Source organism: Euprymna scolopes, chromosome 24 (assembly GCF_053919585.1).
Source record: "Euprymna scolopes isolate OS-2025 chromosome 24, ASM5391958v1, whole genome shotgun sequence".
Lineage (NCBI taxonomy): Eukaryota > Metazoa > Mollusca > Cephalopoda > Sepiida > Sepiolidae > Euprymna > Euprymna scolopes.
This window is the reverse complement of record NC_136505.1, coordinates 39,713,540-39,737,286: the sequence shown is the minus strand read 5'-3', so window position 1 is coordinate 39,737,286 and position 23,747 is coordinate 39,713,540. Positions and strand designations below refer to the sequence as shown.

General features: G+C 35.8%; 1 protein-coding gene and 1 non-coding gene across 2 annotated transcripts in view; one reads left to right on the top strand and one right to left on the bottom strand.

Moving 5' to 3' along the window:
• The window catches only part of LOC145246668 (nucleoside diphosphate kinase 7-like), a 51,553-nt gene that overhangs the window by 26,462 nt on the left and 1,344 nt on the right, over positions 1 to 23,747 (bottom strand). The window contains exons 2-4 of the mRNA XM_080108382.1: positions 14,543 to 14,653; positions 4,289 to 4,455; positions 404 to 535 (exon numbers count right to left, since the gene is read on the bottom strand). Coding sequence (XP_079964508.1) covers positions 404 to 535; positions 4,289 to 4,455; positions 14,543 to 14,653 — 410 coding nt within the window. The remainder of the gene's footprint in view (positions 1 to 403; positions 536 to 4,288; positions 4,456 to 14,542; positions 14,654 to 23,747) is intronic.
• On the top strand, positions 18,025 to 18,097 carry Trnar-acg (transfer RNA arginine (anticodon ACG)). The gene has a single exon. It is a non-coding gene; the product is annotated as a tRNA-Arg (tRNA).

Sequence of the window (23,747 nt, the reverse complement as noted above, 5' to 3'; positions counted from 1 at the left end):
TAAAATTCAGTTTTAAGTTCCACTCTTCTGGTGGTTGAAGGTTCAATCCTCACTGCAGACGACACTCAAAATACAATTACAAATTACTTAAAACTTCTACCAAGTTATGGCTGATGGAACAAGAACATACTACCCCTGTGGATTAAATAAAAGTTTTTATTTGAAATTTGACTGAAAACTGGGCAATTTGATTGATTTCGCTAAAAATATTGGAAGTGTAAAACATTTATTGATCCTCATTCAATCCAGGGTAACGTCAAGTCACTCTGCAAGTATTAATTATTTCAGACAAAGAATGCTATCCTTCTATCTTAGCCCTAACTGTACTGTTACATGTGATCCAACCTGACCAGTGTCGGATATCTCTGCTAGTTGGCATATATCTTTAACTGGAAATACTTACGGTTGACTCAGAGCCTCTTTTGGTGAAACTTCACACATTTTCATTTTTGTGATTCGAATTTTCTTTTCTTGTAAAAGATTCATAATTTCACCCATTTTGGGGAAAATTTCTGATGTCAGCAAAGCAAGAGTTCTAAGAAATAAAAAAATTTAAAAAATGAAAATTTATTGAATAATTAGAAAGAATTGTTTTTTAAATGAAAGTCGCTCCAGACAAGGCATGAAGCTACTAAAGAGGCTAAAAACAAAATACTAATTCACGGTCAAAAACTTGTAAATGATAAGTGTTAGATGGAATAGATTCTGACTCAGAAAACAGCAATTCTTCCCTCTTTGTCAAAAATATCACTCATGTAATGTGAGGACTACAGGACAAAATAAGGGGAACAAGAATTAAGTGATATTAACAAAATCATAATAGCACCAATAAAAAATATAATTAAAATAATAGCACTAATAAAAAATATAATTAAAATAATAGCACTAATAAAAAATATAATTAAAATAATGGCACTAATAAAAATATAATTAAAATAGTAGCACTAATAAAAAATATAATTAAAATAATAGCACTAATAAAAATATAATTAAAATAGTAGCACTAATAAAAAATATAATTAAAATAATAGCACTAATAAAAATATAATTAAAATAATAGCACTAATAAAAAATATAATTAAAATAATAGCACTAATAAAAAATATAATTAAAATAAGAGCACTAATAAAAAATATAATTAAAATAGTAGCACTAATAAAAATATAATTAAAATAATAGCACTAATAAAAAATATAATTAAAATAAGAACACTAATAAAAAATATAATTAAAATAGTAGCACTAATAAAAATATAATTAAAATAATAGCACTAATAAAAAATATAATTAAAATAAGAGCACTAATAAAAAATATAATTAAAATAACAGCACTAATAAAAAATATAATTAAAATAAGAGCACTAATAAAAATATAATTAAAATAATAGCACTAATAAAAATCATAATTAAAATAATAGCACTAATAAAAAATATAATTAAAATAATAGCACTAATAAAAATATAATTAAAATAATAGCACTAATAAAAAATATAATTAAAATAAGAGGACTAATAAAAAATATAATTAAAATAATAGCACTAATAAAAAATATAATTAAAATAAGAGCACTAATAAAAATATAATTAAAATAACAGCACTAATAAGAAATATAATTAAAATAATAGCACTAATAAAAATATAATTAAAATAATAGCACTAATAAAAATCATAATTAAAATAATAGCACTAATAAAAAATATAATTAAAATAATAGCACTAATAAAAATATAATTAAAATAATAGCACTAATAAAAAATATAATTAAAATAAGAGGACTAATAAAAAATATAATTAAAATAACAGCACTAATAAAAAATATAATTAAAATTTAAAATAAGAGCACTAATAAAAAATATAATTAAAATAATAGCACTAATAAAAATATAATTAAAATAATAGCACTAATAAAAATATAATTAAAATAATAGCACTAATAAAAATCATAATTAAAATAATAGCACTAATAAAAAATATAATTAAAATAATAGCACTAATAAAAATATAATTAAAATAATAGCACTAATAAAAAATATAATTAAAATAAGAGCACTAATAAAAAATATAATTAAAATATTAAATTAAGTCCAAAAGTTAGTAATACTAGCATGACCATAAGATAAAAAGACATTTAACTAGCTACAATCACTATCAACAATTTTCCCCACTATCTATGCCTTATTCTAAATGCAGATTCCATGAACAAAGCTTCTTTCCTGGAACTGCCCGCATTGGTCTGCTTCCCAGCCGATTACAATATGGTAGCCTTAAAGTCCAATTTAAACAAGTTCTTGCTGAGCAGTCCCCTTAAATAATCTAAATTCTACTAAATCTACACTATTAACGATTACTAAACTACCACCTTACATTCATTAACCCTTATCCTTGGCTGGCTTTTAGGCTTTGATAAATGGTGACTACCTTGTAAATAAAAATTTAAAAAGAAGTCAAAGATGATGAGAATGTTTGTAAAAATATTTAAACCCATTCATGCATAATGCCCAACTAATTGGTTACTATATTCAGAAATTTACAGCCTAGTTGCAAATTTACTATCCTATAATATTTTTGTATAAAAACAAGAGGGATTATTCACTTACAGGTGACACTAGTTATTTTGAATAGACTTGCACTCCTTTCTTTAAACTACTAAGATGGCTGAGTAAGATCAAAAAGTTCTTCAGAAAGCAAACCAGAAATCAAAGGTGAGCGTACTAATTTATTAAAGCAAACAATTATTAAATAAAGTGTTTTTATTTGCATTGTAACCATTTATATTTTATTTTACATATATGCTTTGTACATTCCTGGGGCAGGGGAGTCAAATCTGTCCCAGAGTGTCCCAACAAATTGGGCATCATACTTTCAAAGTACATTCATTTTAATTTGATTTTAAAATGTGACCCAGAACCTCTCATTAGCACCTACAAACATTATTATACACAGTTTTTAACAAAATCCAGGATCTCATGCATAAATGGTTAAAGTTGCTCATGTAAAAAAAATGTTTAACTATGTAATTAAACAAAAAAATTTAATCACATAATGTTAAAAAATTTAATTAGATAATTAAAAAATATAATCACATAATTAAACAAATTTTTAATCACATAATAAAAAAATTTTAATCACATAATAGGTTTGATTTTTAGGAAGAAAAGCTATTATTAAAGATGGGGAGGGAGTGTCAGGGCTTTAAACTGAGTTGTCTCCCTGTGACCTGTTCAAAAGATTCAAAGATGGCTGACTTCAACGCACTGTTATAAAAACGTGTTTTTCCGCTATAAAAAAAAAAAAACTACTCAATCAAATAAAAACTACTCAATCAAATTAAATGAAATTTTTTCGGAGATCTTCAGTCCAAAACGGATACGTACAATATAACCTTTTTTTTTTTTTAATATTTTCATGTTTTAATGTCTTGATTAAAATGTACAAGTACCAACCTTTTTAATGGACCAAACTGCCCCAAGTAATCTACACTAATACAATGGACATGTCTTGACTAACTATTTTTATTCTATAATAAAAAATGTTAAATCCCATAACTTGTTTTGTAATATGTATGCCTTTATTAGTAACCATTTACACAGAGAAATCATTTAATAAAGACAATGTAATTGGAAACAGAAACAAGTCAGAAAGTTTATAAGTAAATATGTGTGTGTGTGTGTGCGTGTGTGTAAAAGTCTCCATTTAAAGAATTCTAATATAGTGTAACCCGAATATAAGAGACTTCTTCTCCTGTCCCTATCCAGGTTACACTGTATACTGCTTTGAATGTGGAGGGGGGGGGGTGACATTCCTTGTCAAATCGATAAGTGCCAGGAGTCAGACCATCAACAATAAAGACTTTTTGAAAATTTGATTGACTTAATGATTTCATGCGAAAATAAAAATTATATTTCAGGTTTGAAATTTGAAGAAGAAAAAAGATCAAAATGAAACTGAAGATATGTAAAATATATAAAAACATGAATTTAAAAATAAAACAAAAAAAAACACTTACTTATTGTAGTGTTTATAACCTTCCAGTAAAAAAATATTTGAATTCAAATCACACATGAGTGACGTCTTATGTCACCATATTGAATTTCAGTGCACGTGTGTGTGTGTGTGTGTGTGTATTAGTAAGTTATTTTCATAACTTACTACCTAGATGTACTCAATAAATACTAAAAATTGATACATAAAACATCATAATTCCTCATAAAATTTTAAGTGTACACATGAAATAATAATAATTATATGAAATTAATAAGAGAAAAAAAACTTATGAATTAATAAGTACTTCTCTATTCTGGTTCCAAGAATTGCTTTTGTATAATCATCTCCATAGTCATTGATTGTGAGTTGCCGAGAGAAGATATTAATCATGCTGCCTATGTACAAATCATTTATTGTAATATCCTCACATTTCGTTCGCTTCAGGAAGATCCGATGCTTTTTTAAATCATACTGCAAAAACAAGATACACCAAGAGCATTAGATTATTGAGTTTCTTATCTAATATCAATATTCACAAATATTATCTTTGCCATATATGTGGGTATAAAGAGCAAACATTGTCGAATCTTAGATTATTATACTTACAAATTATAATTCTAGCAGAATTCTAGCGAGGACTCTGGTGCAGTGGTTAGAGTACTAGGAAAAATCAATTGTAAAAGTGATATTCTGTTGAAGGTTCAATCCTCAGTGTGGGTGACCGAAATATACATTTGTGAATTACTATCCAGTCATGGCTGATGGGACAAGAGCACGCTACTCCCATGAAGTAAATAAAGGGTTCCGCTCGAAATTCCATTCAAATTCCCAAGTTCAACAGGATACACCTGAAGAAGGTTGGAGGTTATATCGACCGAAATGTGAGTTTCAACACTCAAGATGAGAACAGTAGTCCAAGGAATAATAATACAAATAACAAATCCTCATCTCAAAAATACAGAAACGTCAGAACTTTTATAGTTCTTAACAGGTGCTTCTGCAGTTTAATTACCGTTTTTCCATACACCGAGCAGAAGAACCGTTTAATTTTTCACAAAAATTCTGTTTACATTTGTGGGGTGGCAGGTGTTTCCCAGTTAAACGGTTCTTCTGCTCGGTGTATGTCGGTGCATTGCTTACAGAAAAACGGTTAATAAAACTGCAGAAGTACCTATTAAAAACTACACAAGTTCTATAATTGAATACCCCCACTAAAAAAAAAAAAATGAACCACTTTTTTTTCTTTTACTCATGTTTACCCCTTACAAAGAATATTGCCACCTGGATGTAAGAGGCTACTATTTGGGGGCCATGTCTAGGAAAGGTTAACAAGATATTTGTTTATCTTACATTTAAACTTCAGTACAACCAGTAAAGCAGGCAGTAGGAAGGGAATTCCGAAGTCTAGCTGTTCGAAGGAAGAAACTATTAGAATAGAAAGCTTTCTGGCATTTAGAGACATCAACAGTGAAGGGGTGAGATCTTATTGCTAAGCAGGTTTGTCGAGAATATGTATGTCGAGGGGGTACAAGTGAAACGAGTTCATCAGAACACATTCCATTAAAATATTTGTAAAACAGGCACTATGATGCAACATTATGGCGATGGGACAGGGCTGAAACAAAAATGTAGTAGGCAAAAAAAAAATAAATGTTCTGTCAGCAACAGTACAACTTCAAAATAGTCAATATCGCCCACCTCCAGAAGAGAGGGAATTCCTGTCCGTGATAACCGTGGTAAAAGAAGACACACTCCAATCGCCAGAAACACCCACACACACAATTTGCAGGACACTCCGACTCGTCTCTAGCCTCCTGCTTTTATAGTGGCCGGGAATTATCCATTTGCATAATCACATGAGAAAGAAACGTGATTTTCCGAGAGTTGCATGGGGTAAATGCTAATAAAAACCCCCGGACGCCATCTTGGAATTCTCTTTTTCCCCCCAACCGGTGACACAACAGACGTACCCGAGGTAAGCTCTTTTTCCCCTCATTTTAGTTATTGCTACTTCTGCTACACTCCCCCCTGATCTCATGATCACAAATGGGGCAGGGGGGCAGTCGTCTCTGTCTGGTACTTCTCCGAAGAACCGGAGGCAGCACTTCCTCCCTGCCATCCTCCTCATCGCCATTATTGCCACCAGTCTGCTCCATAGGCGGTGTTTCACAATCAGGGCAGGGGGGCAGTATTCGTCTCTGTCGAGTACTCCTTCGTAAAGGCAAGACGGGTGGTCCTTCCTCCGCTTCTTCAGTATGTACATTATATGGCTCAAAATCCTCTCCGTCGTCCTGCATCATACTCTCTGTCTTTTCAGAAGACATCATACTGTCTGAGTCTCCCTCTTCCTCCGATGTAACAACATAATGGTGAGGGCGCAAATCCTTCATGTGACGAGGCACACCGTCCACCAAAATCGACTGAGGGCTGATCACCTTGGTCACCTCACCCTTGCCGAACCTCGTGGTACATCGATTTTGCGGTCTTTTGACCCATATGCGATCTCCAACCTGGTAAAAGCTGTTCTTGGGACCTGGGGACGCAGTTGCGAGATTGGTCTCCTTTACTCGAACTTTGTATTGATAAATCCTGTTGGCAGGCGCAGTGTAGGGAGATGTGTCGTCTCTTGGTGTGATGTTATACCAGTAGACAGCCTCCTGTATGGGACAACACATTCTAGCCGCTATTCGTTTCACTGTATGGTGACATCGCTCCGCTATGCCATTCCCGGCTGGAGCGTATGCACAACGGAATCGCAAGTGAACTCCCCATTTACATGCAAATGCTTGGAACATATTGCTGCAGAAAGCTGTGTCATTGTCTAAAAGGAGTTCATGCGGCGCGCCACGCTTGAGGAACACTGCCTCCAACTGATGAATCACGCTTGCCGAGTCCTGCCTTGCCAATTCCCTCCAAATGGAGAAACGCGATGGACCACAGTCTGTTAAAGTTAAAAAATGGAAGGTGCCATAATGCGTGATATCCATTCCAATTCTCTGCCAATTCTCATTAACTTCCAGCTTTCCCTTTTCCCACCTGACTGGCGCTGGGTCAATGGACTGACATTCCTCGCATTTCTGTATGACCGTTCTGACAGTTGCTTTTGTCGTGGTTGGACATCTTCTCCTGACAAAGTAGGTAGTGCGTCGCACCCCCGGATGTCCACTATCTTTGTGAATAGCCATGATTTGACTCTCATCCAGCTCGTCTGTGTGGACCGCGCCTATCACTGGGTCAAGACCGTTTTTCTTTTTCATTGCCTCAAACCACCGCTGTGGCACTCGTGTCAGTCAGTCAGCAATGTTTTGTGCTGATGGAACCAGCGTCACATCCACTGTCAGCCCGTACTCTTTCATGAGCTCCTTAAGAGTTCTTAATCGCCTCCTAATAAGCATCTCGCTTGCTGCTTTGGTGAGTACTCGCGCCTTTCCAGTTAGCGTGTCCGAGACCCAATGGTATACGCAAACAGAATCTGTCTTTATGTGTAGCACCTTGCTCTGCCACTGGAGAGCCAAATTGATGCCTTTCAATACAGCATCCAGTTCAGCCAAGTTGATATGTTGAGAGTCATCTTCAGGTCGCAGCCAACATGCATCTTCAAACACAGTTTCACACATCTCCAAGGCTGCCCCAATTGCTAGGGAGCTAGCATCGACCCATACATTCAGCTCTTTGCCGTCCACACACCAATTTCCCTGTGCCGGATTGTTCTGCTGCGCAGATTTTAAGGTTTCGAACATCATACGATGTAGTACGACGTCCCTTGCTTCATCATCCCAGCCCTTCGTTACCAAACTTACTCTCCTTCTGAGTATTCCGCAAGCCACACAAAGCCAACCGCACACCGGAAAGTGCCCGACAAGTCGACCACACAGGGAAAAGATTGTTCGTCGCGTAACAATACTGGGAGCCTCCGCAATTGTATTTCCTCGCTTCCACCGCAGTTCATTGCGTTCCATCCTGACTGCCAATCCCAGCACCCGTGCACCGTCCTTCAACTGCTCCGGGTTCTTGCACTCCAACCCGAACTGCGCGAGGTGTTCTCTCACACGGGTCGCGGGCACCACGTCTTCATTGACAAAAATGTCATCAATGTAAGCAGATGCTACACGGCTTATAACTTCTTCCTGAGATAGTACTTCGCTGACAACTGCTCTCATTATCAAGGGAGCCACATTCAAACCAAACCCCAGACGGGTCAGACAGTATTTTTTCCCATCGATTTCCACAGTCTGGTATGGCCACAGTGTCTCATGGACCCGGACTTGTAGGTATGCTCTTCTGAGGTCCAGTAGAGACACGTTAGCACCTTTTTGTCTCCACTCACGCAGCTTAGCCACACAAACATCTGCGTTGGCCGTAAGTGCGTCTACGTAATGATTTAGCTCCCGGTAGTCCATCACCGGGCGCACTTTGGCTTTGTTCTGCTGTATCACAGCCATCAAGGGAATTAGACCTTTGGGGGGGTCCCAATTTATCCTCTGGGTATGGCACGAGCCAACCATTATCTATCCAGGTGTGGAGCTCCTGCGTGTATTTAGAAGAAAAGAATCACTATTAAGAATTTTTAAGCACTTCCAATTTTTTACCGATTTTTAGTTACTTATGCAGAGAAAGTACTGCCCTATTATTTTGATAGTATTTTCAAGTAAAATTCAACGTTTACAGTGTCTTTTATTTATTAAATTATTGGGGGAAAGTACAGAATAATTACAAAACACCTCAAGTTAAGAATGAGTTTCTAAATAATAACGTTATTATTTCAGCATGGTACTTTCTATTCATAAGTACCTTAAACTAAAATGATAAATATAACCGGTATATAAGATATGTTTTAGACATGCTCATACTCAGTTAATATATTTAAAACTGTTTTTGAATTTTTTAGATGAGAATTAATGATTTGGATTATGTGGATTATTCAGACTACTGTTCTCATCCTGAGTGTTATTTTCACAACGTTTCAGTCAATGTAACCTCTAACCATTTTTTAAGTGTATCTTGCCAAACTTGTAAATCTTTCTGTCTAAAGGAGATGAACAATACGTGAACTTTCTGGGACAAACTTTGTTATTTACTTTTTCATTTATTTCAGGTTAGTGGTCGTAAAATATGCATAAATATGTAGACTTTGTATTTTTTTTTTTAATTACATTTTTACCCCAAACAAGGCACATTGCCACTTTGATGTAGGTGGCTACTATCAGAGACATAAGCTAAGGGAGTTGGGCAGCAAGATGTCGGTTCACGTTACACTTGAACTTCTGCATGTCAGTACTGTTGGGGAAGCAGGAACCCGGAAGGGAATTCCAAAGTCTAGCGGTTCTGGGGAAGAAACTACTGGAGTAGAAGGCTCTCTTACATCTAGGGATCTCAATGGTGAAGGGGTGGGATTTTGCTGCTTGTCAGGTTTGTCGGGGGTATTTACGTCGAGGGGGTACAAGTGCTTGCAGTTCATTGGAGCATTCACCATTAAAGTACTTGTAGAACAGGCAGAGGGATGCTACATTTCGTCGATGGGACAGAGGCTGAAGCTTAGACGACAGTTCAGGACCTATCAGGTTGGCAACTCTCTTTTGAACTTTGTCTAGGAGTGAGAGACTAGTAGCAGATGCACCAACCCAAATATGACAACAATACTCCATACATGGGCGAATGGTGGCCTTATAGAGGTTACAGAGTCAATACTCTATTGAATATTACATTGTACATCATATATAGTATTGATTTCCAAAGTTTTAATTTAGAAAGCCTTTGGTTCCAGCATCTTCAAGGTTATACCCATCAAGTCTACTTCTGGAGAAATCATCAAAGATTTCAATAAGTAAATGGAGAGATGGGCTGAGCATTACCAAGAGCTATACTCAAGGGAAAACGTCATCAGTGACAAAGCTATTCAGAACACAACACCATTGCCCACCATGAACAAGCTCGACTCCCCACCCATGATCGATGAACTGATGAAGGCCATTGACTCACTCTCCAGTGGAAAGGCTCCAGGCAGTAATGGAATTCCACCAGAAAATTTGAAAGCAGGAAGGGAGAACTCACTCCTGGGTCACCTCTATGAGCTCCTGTTAGAGTGTTAGGAAGAGGACATGATACCCCAGGATATGCGGGATGCAAAGATTGTCATGCTCTACAAGAACAAGGGCGACCATAGTGACTGTTAAAACTATTGCTAAATCTCCCTCCTCAGCGTTGTTGGCAAAGCCTTTGCATGGGTAATCCTCAACCGTCTTCAACTGCTGGCTGACCGTGTTTATTCACAGTCACAATGTGGGTTTTGGGACAAACGATCAACGATTGACATGGTGTTCTCAATAAGGCAGCTGCAAGAAAAGTGTCGCGAACAGAGAAATCCCTTATATCTTGCCTTCATCGACCTAACCAAGGCATTTGATTTGGTCAGTAGCTCGAGTCTTTTCACCCTCCTTCTCAGGACTGGATGTCCCCCCAAACTCCTTAAGGTTATAATATCATTCCACAATGGCATGTGGGTGCCATCCAGTACAATGGATCTTCCTCGGACCCCTTCCCAATCAAGACCGGAATGAAGCAAGGATGCATCTTGGCACCTACACTCTTTGGTATATACTTATCTTTGCTCCTGCACTATGCATTCCATGAGTCAGACGACAGCATCTTTCTCCACACTAGGAGTGTCGGTAACCCATTCAAGCTCGCCCATCTCAGAGCAAAGACAAGAGTTCACCAAGTGCTCATTAGAAAGATACTCTTCACAGATGATGCAGCTCTCGTTGCTCATTCTGAGGAAAGTCTTCAACGACTCATCTCCCACTTTGCGAATGCATGCACAGAGTTTTCCCTCACCATCAGTCTGAAGAAAACCAACATCATGAGCCAAGATATCAACACCACCCCTAAAATCACTATTGGTGACCACATTCTAAAGGTGGTAGACAAGTTCACATACCTCAGATCCACCATCCACAGCAACATGTCTGTGGACGTAGAACTCAACATAAGGATAGGCAAAGCAGCCACTACAATGGCATGTCTAGCCAAGAGAGTGTGGGACAACACTTTGCTGACACTAAACACAAAGATAAGAGTATACCAGGCCTGCGTGCTGAGTACTCTTCTTTATGGTAGTGAATCCTGGACCTTGTACTCACACCAAGAACAAAAACTGAATGCTTTCCACATGCGCAACCTCAGACGTCCAAACATCTTTTAGGCGTCTCCTGGCAGGATCGAGGCACAAACACAGTCATCTTGTCCCAGGCTGGCATACCAAGCATGTTTGCCATTCTAGCTCAGAGACACTTGTGTTGGCTTGGTCATGTGTGCAAGATGGATGTTGGTCGCATCCCAAACGACATCCTGTATGGTGAGTTGGTCTCTGGAACACGGCCAATTGGATAACCAACTCTGTACTAAAAGGACACCTGCAACAGAGACCTGAATATTTGTGGCATTCAGCCACAAGATCTTGAGTCAGAGACATCGGATCACACAGTCTGGCAAGCAAAGGTCAAGGACAGCATTAAATTAGCAGAAAGAAGAGAGAAAGATAATGTGAAGAAAAGAGAACCTACAGGCAAGAGAGGATACAGTCAACCTCTGCCTCCATCACCATTCCTACCACTGATTATAACTGCAGCATCTGCCAACGTAGCTGCAAATCTAAAATTGGACTATTTAGCCACAGCAGACACTGTAGTAAACCAAACTAGGTGCAAGAGACAGAAGGTTGTCAATAATAATATAGTAGTGATTTCAAAAATAAAAAAACATAAAAATATGACTCGTGTGCCATCAGCTAGAATCAAAACCAAAATATTTAGTGTTTCAGCTTGCCTTAGTTATTAAGTTTGAAAAGTTTGCTAGAAATGATGTCATAACGTTTATTTTTGAGATGGTGACAAAAAATTCAGACTTTTAGTATAAAAATTAATGTTGGGATGATTAATTGGAATCAAAAATTGAAAAAATCTGAACTCTTGTGAGTATTAGAATCGGTAAAATTTGTGCCTATTTTCCAATGCCAAAAGCGATTCTTTTAATTGTCTTTTTATTTGATTTTGTTTGAAGCAAAATCTTTCGCTGCTGGTAGTAATGACAAAATAATAAATATTTATTGATTTTAAATTAACACTAAAACTAAAATCTATAGATCACCACCCCCTTATCCCCCCCCCACAAGTGTATTTTTATGTTTGAGAAAATATCTGCACATTTAATATGTTTTTACAGTAATCGAGGAATAAATAACAATTCTATAGTTAAATATTTAGACATTTATAAAGAATCGGAATCAGAATTTGTATTGGAATTGGGAATTTAATATGGAATCAGAAATTGTATCAGAATCAGGAAAAATATTGAAATTGTCCCATCACTAATAATAATAGATATTTAATATATCTTCCACCCACCTTTGTTCTTAAAATAAATATTTCCTTACATTAATAATTGACTTTGTGATGAAAAAACAAAACAACGACCTGTATGTTTGCGGATGCCACATGTAGTCAACCGGCATCTATCTGATAGTCTCTCTTTTGTTTTGGTTATTTTGTGGGATCCTTTAAATCTAATTGATCCATAAAAAAAATGTAAAGAATAAAAAGATTGGAATAGTCTGTTATAAATGAAAATATATCAACGCAAGAAGAAACACTATTAACCATAGCTGTGTAACATCTACACAGGTGTTATTATAAACAAGAATATATCAACGCAAGAAGAAACACTATTAATCCATAGCTGTGTAACGTTTACACACGTGTTAATATACGTAACATGTAGACACTCAGCACCCAACATGTTGTAGACTCTGTCGCAAAGAACACAAAAGAAGAAGAGGAAAGAACTTCAACTCGCTGTTTCAGGTTTAAACAACAGTCATTTATTTCCACCTCTTCAACGTGATCATGATCCTTGATCTGTGCACACATTATTTTTACAATCTTTTTCTTTTCCCTTACCAAGATGTCACTTCGCACACAGCTTGGTCATTTGCATACAGCTGCCATATGCGTGCCAGTGTCCTAGATGAATTTTGGATTTTGATTTATTCCTTTATATTTAACTGGCTTTGCAAACTCATTTTATTCAAACAAATATAATGGATAACACAATGGGTCACTTTTTTTCCCCCTAGTTATTTTTAAAAGTTGAAATGAAATTGTTGCAATATTTTTTATATAAAGAAGAGTACGATTAAATAAAATTGTAAGGTTCTGCTTATAGACACTGGCAATAGGAACTGACCAATCAAATGGAGCCACTTTCTGCTAGCAACCAATCATAAACCAGAATTGCTCCATAATAATATTATATCTGTTAGCATTCCCGCATATAATTTTTTCATGTTCACACAAGAAAGATCTTTTGCGCTTTGCCTGCAAAATTTTAAAGTCCAAAACTTATCTATATATATAAAAGCAAAAATGTGTGTGTGTATGTATGTTCGCTTTTTGTGTATGTCCGAGAAAGGCTTTTTTCCGAAAAGCGATCGGTCGGCTCACAACTTCTTAAAACTTTTTATATCACAACTAAATCATAAGATCTACCAGTTAACAATGGGGGTAGCCTGTCTATTTAATTTGCTCGATTTTGAAAAGATAAATATTCAATATTTTTCAATCGCCGCATGTGGATTAGGCTTTTTCATATAATAACAGTGAAACTAATTCTGGCGGTCATGTTCCGGTCACGATCGCCGGAAACGTCCGAAAGCAATCAGCTTTGATCAATTTGGAGTTTCTCCTTATATCAGACAATTGCTATTCAATTTGGAAAATTCCCTTTTTATGGGGAGCTGTTTTCCTCCACAACATCTTGGGGGGGAAAAAAAAAAAAAATGCTGCCCCGCAGTAAATAAAATACTGCCCCCGCAGTCAAAGTTGACCTCATTAAGTCATTAAGTATGGGCACCTGGCAATTCTTAATACTTAAATAAATTCAAACAAGTTTCCGTTACTATTTCGTGGTGGCCCAGTGGTTAACGTCGCACGTTTTTTTTTCACACTTTAATTTCCAACTTCGACTCAACGGTTCAGGTTCGATCCTTCATACTTACCTACCAAGATCTTTTTATTTTTATTTTACCCCCCCCCTCCCGACACAAACACCCGGGTGTTTTGATTTACCCAAAACCACACACACCTCCAAACATCCGGGCAACACCGGGTACCCCCGCTAGTACAGAATAAAGTGTATCAACATTTACACTGCACATAAATAAAAATGCACAAGACAAAATTAACATGTTAACTGTTAGCACGTGCCCAAAGAAAATGGCCGTTTTTACACCCGCTTTATTTACAAATGCACCGTAAAAGACTGTTACACCCTCTGGTGATAAAGGACATCAATAATTTCATTGGAGTGTAAGGGAAATAACCCTGTCCAATATATTACACAGAACACCTACCCACTGAAAAACTCTTCATCTCTCGGACTTGTACAGAATAGCTACCCATCGGAAACTCTTCTGAAACTAAACATAGCTTTAAATTCAAAAGAAAATAAGAGGAAAATAAGAGATGTCCAAAGAAGTATAATAAATAAACTGAGTATTACTTACCATTTCCACAGAATTATCCTTTGGGTAAAACAACAGTTGGTAATGTCGGACCATGGAAGCATACTGGTCATACCAATTAACCAAGAAAGAATATCTCGTGTCGGATTCACTCTACAAGAAGAGAATATGTAAAATGACCTACCAGTATCTTAATATTCACAAAATAGTTGGTTCATGTTTCTAAATTTTTTAGATGAGGATTGATAACCCCCAACCTTCTTTGCAATGACCCGTGGCATAGTAGATGAAATACTTGGTAAAATTCAGTTGTTCTCATCTTGAGTATTATTTTCATGATATTTCGGATGATGTAACTTCTGCCCTTCTTTGGGTGTATCTCAGGGATCTACACAGAATTTTAAACGGAATCCTTTATTTAATCTATGGAGGTAACATGCTCTCATTCCATCAGCCATAACTGGGTAGAAGTCTTGTGGACTCATGGCATAACAGACAAAATTCAGTTCTAAGTGAAGGTTGAAGAGGGCAATATTAAGAATACAGTGTTGCTTCACGAGGGAAGAGAGACAAAAAAAAACTGTTATCACACGTGGCAGTACGACTGCAACAACCATCACGTTAACTGAATAATAAATGGAAATCGAATGATATCATATATATGACTCAACACTGTCCCAAACAATTCCATATATATGCTCTGGCACAGTCCTAAACAATTTCATCTACGTGACCCAACAAGATCCTGAACAACTCCATTGATTCAAAGCCGAACACCTCTGTCGATTCAACATGATATGAACCCGAACAACTCTGTTGATTTGACGACACAATCCCAAAAAACTCCATCCATTCAAACCCAAACACCTCTATCGATTTGCATGACACGATTCCAAACAACTCCATCCATTCAAACCCAAACACCTCTATAGATTTAACATGACATCATCCCTAACAACTCCGTCCATTCAAACCTAAACACCTGTATAGATTTGACATGACACGATCCCAAACAACTCCATCCATTCAAATCCAAACACCTCTATAGATTTAACATGACATCATCCCGAACAACTCCGTCCATTCAAACCTAAACACCTGTATAGATTTGATATTGCACGATCCCAAACAACTCCATCCATTCAAACCCGAACACCTCTATCGATTTGACATGACAAGATCCCAAACAACTCCATCCATTCAAACCCGAACACCTCTATAGATTTAACATGACATCATCCCAAACAACTCCGTCCATTCAAACCCGAATACCTATATATATTTGACATGACACGATCCCGAACAACTCTATCGATTCAAACCTGAACACCTCTATCGATTCGACATGACACAATCCTGAACAACTCCTTTGATTCAACTCAACTCAACTCAACACATTACCAGAGCAAGCTGGGCAGTTTCTCTCCGAATGACACTGATAACGGTTTTTATAGTCCTAGGACATACTCCTTTTTGCCCTAAGTAGGCCCAATACCAAAAATTCTTGAGTGCTTTCACACGCATGCACGTCACATAAAATTGTGAATTAGTTAAGAGTTTTTCCCGGTAATGGCTGATGGAACAAGAGCGTGAATTATATAAAGGGTTTCATTCAAAATTCCATGCAAATTCCAGAGTTCAACAGAAAGATTCCAGAGTTTTACAAGATACACCTGAAGAAGGCCAAAGGTTACATGAACCAAAATATTGTGCAAATAACACTCAAGATGAGAACAGTGAAGACTCCAAATAATGCATAATGTGTTCAATTTTACAATAGGGGCTCATGAAAGTTGTTGGCAATATTTTTTATATAAAAATAAGGTAGATATTTGAATGCTACCCACCACAGCATTGTGTGATACAAGGTCTGGAAAGTGGGGTGTCAAGCAAGCTCCCCTAAAGGAGGAGCACTCTTGCCTTGCAAAAAATTGTCTGAGCATCCCTATCGGCATTCTCCGGTCGGGGTGCCTCAGGCAGCAAGCAATGAACTTTCTCCCCCCAAAAGCCGAGTGAGAGGTTGGACCTCCTGGGTGATACCCAGACGGCATACCTTAGTCTGACAGGTTCTTGGCTCCGCACCTGTCATGCTGATTGTCAAGAATGGATTCTTGACCGGTACTTTTCTACTAAAGTCTCCAAGCAACTGAAGCAGCAAGGAGACTCATCCCTACCATGTTTAATGGGGGTATAAAAATAGGGTATGATCACTGAAAATTGAAAGGTTCTACTTATAGACACTGGCGATAGGAACTGACCAATCAAAAGAAGCCACATTCTGCTAGCAACCAATCAGAAACCAGAATTGCTTCATAAAAATATTGAATCTTTTAGCATTTCAGCACATAATTTTTTTGTGATCTTTGGCTCTTCGCCTGCAAAATTATGAAGTCCATGACTTATACAGAACAGCTACCCATGGAAAACTCTTCATCGCCAGCACTTGTACAGAATAACTTTCCATTGTAAATTTTTCTGAAATTAAACATGGTTTTCAATTAAAAAAAAAAGGTCTAGTTTAATGTTATTTTACTCCAAACAAGGCCACTCGGATGTAGAGGGCTACTATTTGGGAGCAGATCTATAGGGATACTATGTAGGGAATTGAGCAGCAAGATGTCTGTTTACATTACACTTATGTAACATTGCATACACACATTAACATATAGACACCCGAAATCCACACATTGCAGACTCAGTTGCAAAGGAGACCAAGACAAAGAATAACTCGACTCCTTTTTTTTTTTTGTAACAACAGCATTTATTTCCTCATTCTCCCACCACATGTGACTTCTCATTACAGCTGTGACGTCACCCACATCTCTAACATAATTTTGAATGTGTTCTCTCTCTCTGTTTTAAAGTCTTCTTTTTCCTTACTATGACGTCATTTCGCAAACAGCTCGGTATTTGCATATGCATGCCCTCGTTCTGTTACACGTGAATTTCTGCATGTCAGTACAATCAGTGAAACAGAGACTCGGGAAGGAATTCCAAAGTCTAACAATTCAAAAGAAGAAACTAGCACTTAGGGATCTTTACAGTAAAGGGGTGGAATTTTGCTGCTAATCAAGTTAGTCAAGGGTATTTTATATTGTACAGATGCAAGTGCCTTGAATTCGTCAGAGCATATTCCATTAAAATATTTGTAAAACAGGCACAGAGATGCAATTACACTTCACGTATTAACATATCAATAATCTATACTATCAATAAAATTCTAAATGTTTATTTATGTGTGTGTGTGTGTATATATATATATATATATATATATATATATATATCAATAAAACTTTTGAACGGATGCACCGAATTGAAAAATTCTTTTTTTCCCTGAAAGGTGTGAGTCCCTAGATTGTCCTGATCTATATATGGTTCATAACAAACAATGCCGAGTCATACAAAAAGCCCGAAATAAGGGTTTTTGGGCCGTTTCATGCATTTGTCGAAAAAGTTACCTGCTAATGTCAATGGAATTTAGCACTGTCTGTATAGTTGCGGTAACATCTTTCAGCATACAGACAGGACTTGTGGTGCAATGGATAACACGTCTGACTACGGATCAAAAGATTCCAGGTTCAAATCCTGGCAAGTTCATAATAATTTTAACCATCATCCAATGTTTACTCATTATCCTTACCCTTAGGTTATTTTTGTTTTTTTCAGTGATTTTGTTTTGTGCATATGGGAATTTCCAATATTCCAAGTTCACAGGGTAACCATTGATGGTAAGACGATGTTGAGTGTACTTGATGTTGAGTGTACTCGATTTTGTGTTTGACTCGGCATTTTGTGTGCTGACACGGCGCAGCCATTAGTTTAAACTATCATTCAAAATTGTTGTCAATTATTACAGACATGCTTCATTTTTTTTTTTTTTTTTGTTAATTTATACTTTAACGGCAACTCAACACTCACCTTTAAAATGATGACTTTCATAGGATTTCGGGTCTGCTAAAAACATATATCAAATTCAATTCAAATTCAAATTTGGAACAGACAAGTACTTTTCTGGATATTAAGACATTTTTTTCCAATGTATTATTACTTAATGAATGTCAGTGATGGTCGCCATTATGAGGGGGACGGGGGTTGTAACCAGTGGTGGGATTCAAATTTTTTAAGAACAGGTTCTAAGAAAATGTTAATAAGACTGTAGTTATGAATAGGGGTTTACGTAATTTTAACAACCGGTTCGGCGAACTCATAATATTTTAAGTACCGGTTCACACAAACCGGTGTGAACCAGCTGAATCCCATCCCTGGTTGTAACACACATGCACATTAGTACTTGTTCAGTTGGGAAAAAACATGGCTGCCAGTGAAAACATAAGGAATCATATTGGATAAGAAAGGTCTTAATATCCAGAGAACTACTTGTCTGTCCTAAATTTAAATGTGATATTCGTTTTTAGCATACCCGAAAACACATAAAAGTTGTTAATTCAGCGGCAAATGCTGAGTTGAAATTAAAGTAAAAATATACCTTTGTTTTCCCCTTGGCAAGTGTTCTTATTTAATTGCCTTCTCACAAGGGAAAAGTTTGACACAAGGTCGGTTTTTAATATGAGGAAAATCCAGCTTCTTAAAAAGGCTACTCTGGATTGGAACAGAAATAAAAGTTACCCCAGCCTAAAAGGACTTTACCTTCAATGACCGAGAAAAGAATAGATTAAGCAGCATCAGAACAGATACTACACCTTGTTCCTAGCCAAGAGGATAAAACAGTTAGGTTATTATGCTTTCATCAAGTTTGTTGGTTTGTCAGTTGGTTTGTTATCCATATCACATGAACAATTGTCACAAAACTTGGTCAAAGTATGGGTTATGGTATAATTTAGAACTGATTTAATATTGAAATATCTAGGTCTAATGTTTAGCTCAGAGAAAAGAGGAAAGTCACACTTTTAATGATAACTTGGATTCTGTTCATCAAAGAGACTCACTACTTGATCCATATTATATTCAATGAAGTCCCAAGTCTTATATGACTTGGGAAAGTTCAGTCATGATCAAAATTCTGATGATATTTCAACTCCAGATTTTTCCAAATTTGATGTACGAAACTGATGCTCTTTGATAACAATAAGCACCATGCAAAATTTCAGCCTGATCGAATAAACCATTTTTGAGCTATCAACGTTTTCATGACATAACTTCATACAGTATGAAGAAGTAAGACACACATTATATTGGCAGGGGGAAGTAAGTAGTCTCACGACTGACTTATCTTTTGTGTTGAATTATATTCTAACGTTTCAGTTTCGCTTTTAAATTTGTTAAATTACATTAAAACTTGCAACTTATGCAGAATGAGGACTGTGCTATTTTTTAAGTAAGATTTTCAAGTTAAATTCAATTTTTACACTATCTTTTGCTTTTTTTTTTTAAATTGTTAGGTGAAAGTACAGAATAGTTACAAAAGAGTTCGACTAGTTTAAAGTGTGGGGGACTTTTGCATCTACCACACTCTCTTGTCCAGATGCAGGAGATGATACTAGATGTCTTCAACACATAAGGCGTCTAGCATTCCCAAAATGGTCACTCATCTGGTACTGGCCAGCCTCACTGTTGCTTAACATATTTTTTTTAAAAAGCATTTCAAAGAAATAAAACAAAAAAAATTAACACCTTCAAATGAAAACTATATGAACTATGGAAAAGCAAAAGTGACTTAATCACTTTTTTAAAACCTTTGTTTATCTTCTTCAAACTTGGTCACCACTTATCAAGGCCCGGAAGCCACTCAGGGATAAGGGTTATTGTAAGTACAGTACGTTAGTGTGGATATTTAAAGTGTTTACTTAAAGGGGCGGTTTATCAGGAATTTGTTTACATTGGACTTGAAGACATCCATGTAGTCAGGAGAGAAGCAGGCAGACGGAACAGAGTTCCACAGGCGTGCACTTCTAAGAAAGAAGCTTTGTTCATGGAATCTCCGTTTTGATTTAGGCATAGATAAAGAGTGGGGAAAGTTTTTGACAGTGGATTCAGCTAGACGGGTGTTTTTTGTAAAAGATTGGCGAGGAGGGACCAGAGATTGGATTTGGAGTTCAGACGAGCACTTGCCATGGAAATAACGATAAAACAAAGATAGGCTTGCAACGTCTCTTCTGTGGGAGAGAGGTTGCAGAGAAGAGAAAAGGGCATCCCCCACTAAACCACAAAGTCTATTTTGTACTCTGTCAAGGCAGGATAGTTGTTTTTAACAGCTCCTGCCCAGATATGGCAGCAGTATTCCATCCTTGGACGTACTTGGCTTTTATATAGATAGAGAATTGCATCAGTAGTGAGATATCTTCTGGAGAGGTAGAAGGATCCCACCATCTTTCCAGCGACCTTGATGTACGTGTTCCATTTCAGATCAGGAGTAAAGGTCAAGCCCAGAAGCTTGTCAAAACATGGGTCTTCTTCTAAACGAGAGCCATCCATTTCAATTGATGCCAGATGGGGATCAGAGCGTTGATGATGTAAAGATAGGAGTTTGGTTTTAGATGCATTAAAGGTAACCAGCCATGTCTTCCCCCACTGAACCACTCGTTCGAAATCAGAGGAGAGAGAATCAGAGAGAGCTTTGTCATTTACAGCCTTTGATGTGTTGCTATAGATGGTCATGTCATCAGCATAGATGTCAACGAATGATTTAAGTATGTGTTTAGGGAGGTCATTGATGTAGATCAGGAAGAGAGTTGGGCCCAGGATGGATCCTTGAGGGACTCCAGCATTAATACTGCAGGTCTCTGATTTTTGTCCATCAACCACTACTCTTATGAGCCTATCAGAGAAAAATGATTTAATGGTAGAGAGAATATTTCCAGTTATACCGTAGCTGGAGATCTTGTGAAGTAGACCTTTATGCCATACCTTGTCGAAGGCCTTTGATATGTCAAGAGCAATTGCCCTGGAAAGGAAGCCTTTGTCAAGAGATTCACTAATCCTATGAGATATAACCGTTAGCACATCTGCGGTAGATCTTGCAGCACGGAAACCATATTGTGTGTCCCTAAGAAGGTTATTTCTGCTGAGGTGGTTGACTATTTCTCTATTTAATATGGATTCCAGCAACTTACTCATGACACACAGGAGACTTATTGGTCTGTACTGAGAGGAAGATGACTTATCACCTGAGTTCTTAAATACAGGGCATACTGATGAGGTTTTCCAGGGTGTTAGAAAGCACTTCTCCTTAAGGCAACGTTTAAACAGTTTCGTAAGTATAGGAGCAAGTTCTGGTTGAAGCTTTTTTAACACTATAATTGGGATGCCGTCAGGGCCAGTAACTTTACTGGAATCAAAGTTCTTGATTATATTGGTGACCTCATGCACAGATATTTGTATGTTACCTAGCGTGTTCTGTGTTATAGGATGAAAAATTAATTAAAAATTAATTAATAATTAATCTTTGTTATAATTTTGTTGGGTTTTAAGATTTACACAATTAAATGATTAATAATATTATAAACATTTGTATATTAAATATGAAATATGGTTTTACTAAATATGCACGAGTGTTTATTTGGTTAATTACTGGCTTCCATACTTTTGTTTGGTAAAAAGAGATAAACAAGATATTGTAGTGGGTCTACAAAATATTTAATTTTTGTGAAATAACATTTTTAATCGGTTTTAATCTGGTGATAAAATAGCTGATAAGAGTCATGTTTATATTAAAATTTAATCTTTAAAAAACATTTAAACACAATTAATTAAAAATCTATGTTGTAACGGAACATTTTGAAATAATGGAATTTTAATCTTTTAAAAATTAATTAATTTTTACAAAGTTTCTTTTTCTTAGCAATTCAGCTGATGATAGTACATATTGATTAGAAAAACGCTATTTTAAAACAAAAACATAATATAAAATTTATATCAGTTTTTTAATTACTACTTCAAGTTTTTGTTCAATACATCTATTTACATTTTTAAAAAATAAATATTTTTTTTACTCATTTGAACTCTTATGTTTGATGATAAATAGAAATTTCGATCGATTTGAATATATTTTGTTCAAATTTCGAAAAAGTAACTACGGGGGGGGGGGGGGGTGCACGCACTAAAAAAAGAAAAAAGATTTCCCCTCATATATTTTATGGAAACTGCATTTTATATGTAATTTAATTCCAAAATGGATAAGTATCGAAAATTTCATGAAAATCTGACCATTAGTTGATTTTTGCTAGATTTATTAAACACGGGTATGTTTTCATGTTCGGAATGCTTACTACATGGAAACATTATTTTAACACGACAATTATGTAAACAAGAGTTTCGTCTCGCAATTTCATTATTTTCGTAGGATGAAATTTTTTAAAAAATTTATACTAGTTTATATTGACCTTCTTTTAAATAGTACAAAAGTTATATTGATAATATTAACTCATAATAAAATTACATCGTTTTAGGGGGGTTGATTCTGTGGTGAATTTTGGAGGTGCCTAATTGTCAGATGTTTTTACTCATAACCCAAAAAACGTTTTTTGACGTTTTATATATATATATATATATATATATATATATATATATATATATATATACAATTAAACTTTGTATTCAATTTTGTTTGAATTGAATATTTTTGGACATTTTTTTTTCCGATGCTAAGATAGGACATTACTATGATATTCAATATTTACAGCATGCTCGAAACTCTGTAGAAGTCGTCATCGATTTGGAAAGAAAGTAAAAATATACCCTAAGCTCTTTTGTAAACGTGAATAATCACCGGTCACATGAGAGTGTTGCAATATTTTTCTCGGTGATGATGGTCAGAAAGTATGTGTTCAATTAGTAAAACGTTTTAATTGGAAACTGGTCGTCGATGATAAAAGTCATAAAAAATTTATTTTTCAAAAAAAAAAATAAATAAATTTTATCTAAAAGTGAAATTTTTGATCAATGAGATTAATAGGGACTGCCAAAAGTCACCACAGAATTACCCACCCTATATGTAACACAATGTAACTTTATTATAAATCATTATTATCTGTATAACTTTTGTATCATTTAAAAGAAGGGCAAAATACAAGTAAAACCAGTAATGATTTTTTAAAATTTTTTTCGTCGAACGAAAATAATGAAATTGTCAGACAAAAATCGTGTTTACATAATTGGCACTTACATTCTGAACGCGAAAACATACCCGCATTTAATAAATCTAGTAAAAATCAACTTTTTTTGTGAAATTTTCGATACTTATTCATTTTAGAATGAAATTACATATAAAATGCAGTTTTTGTAAAATATA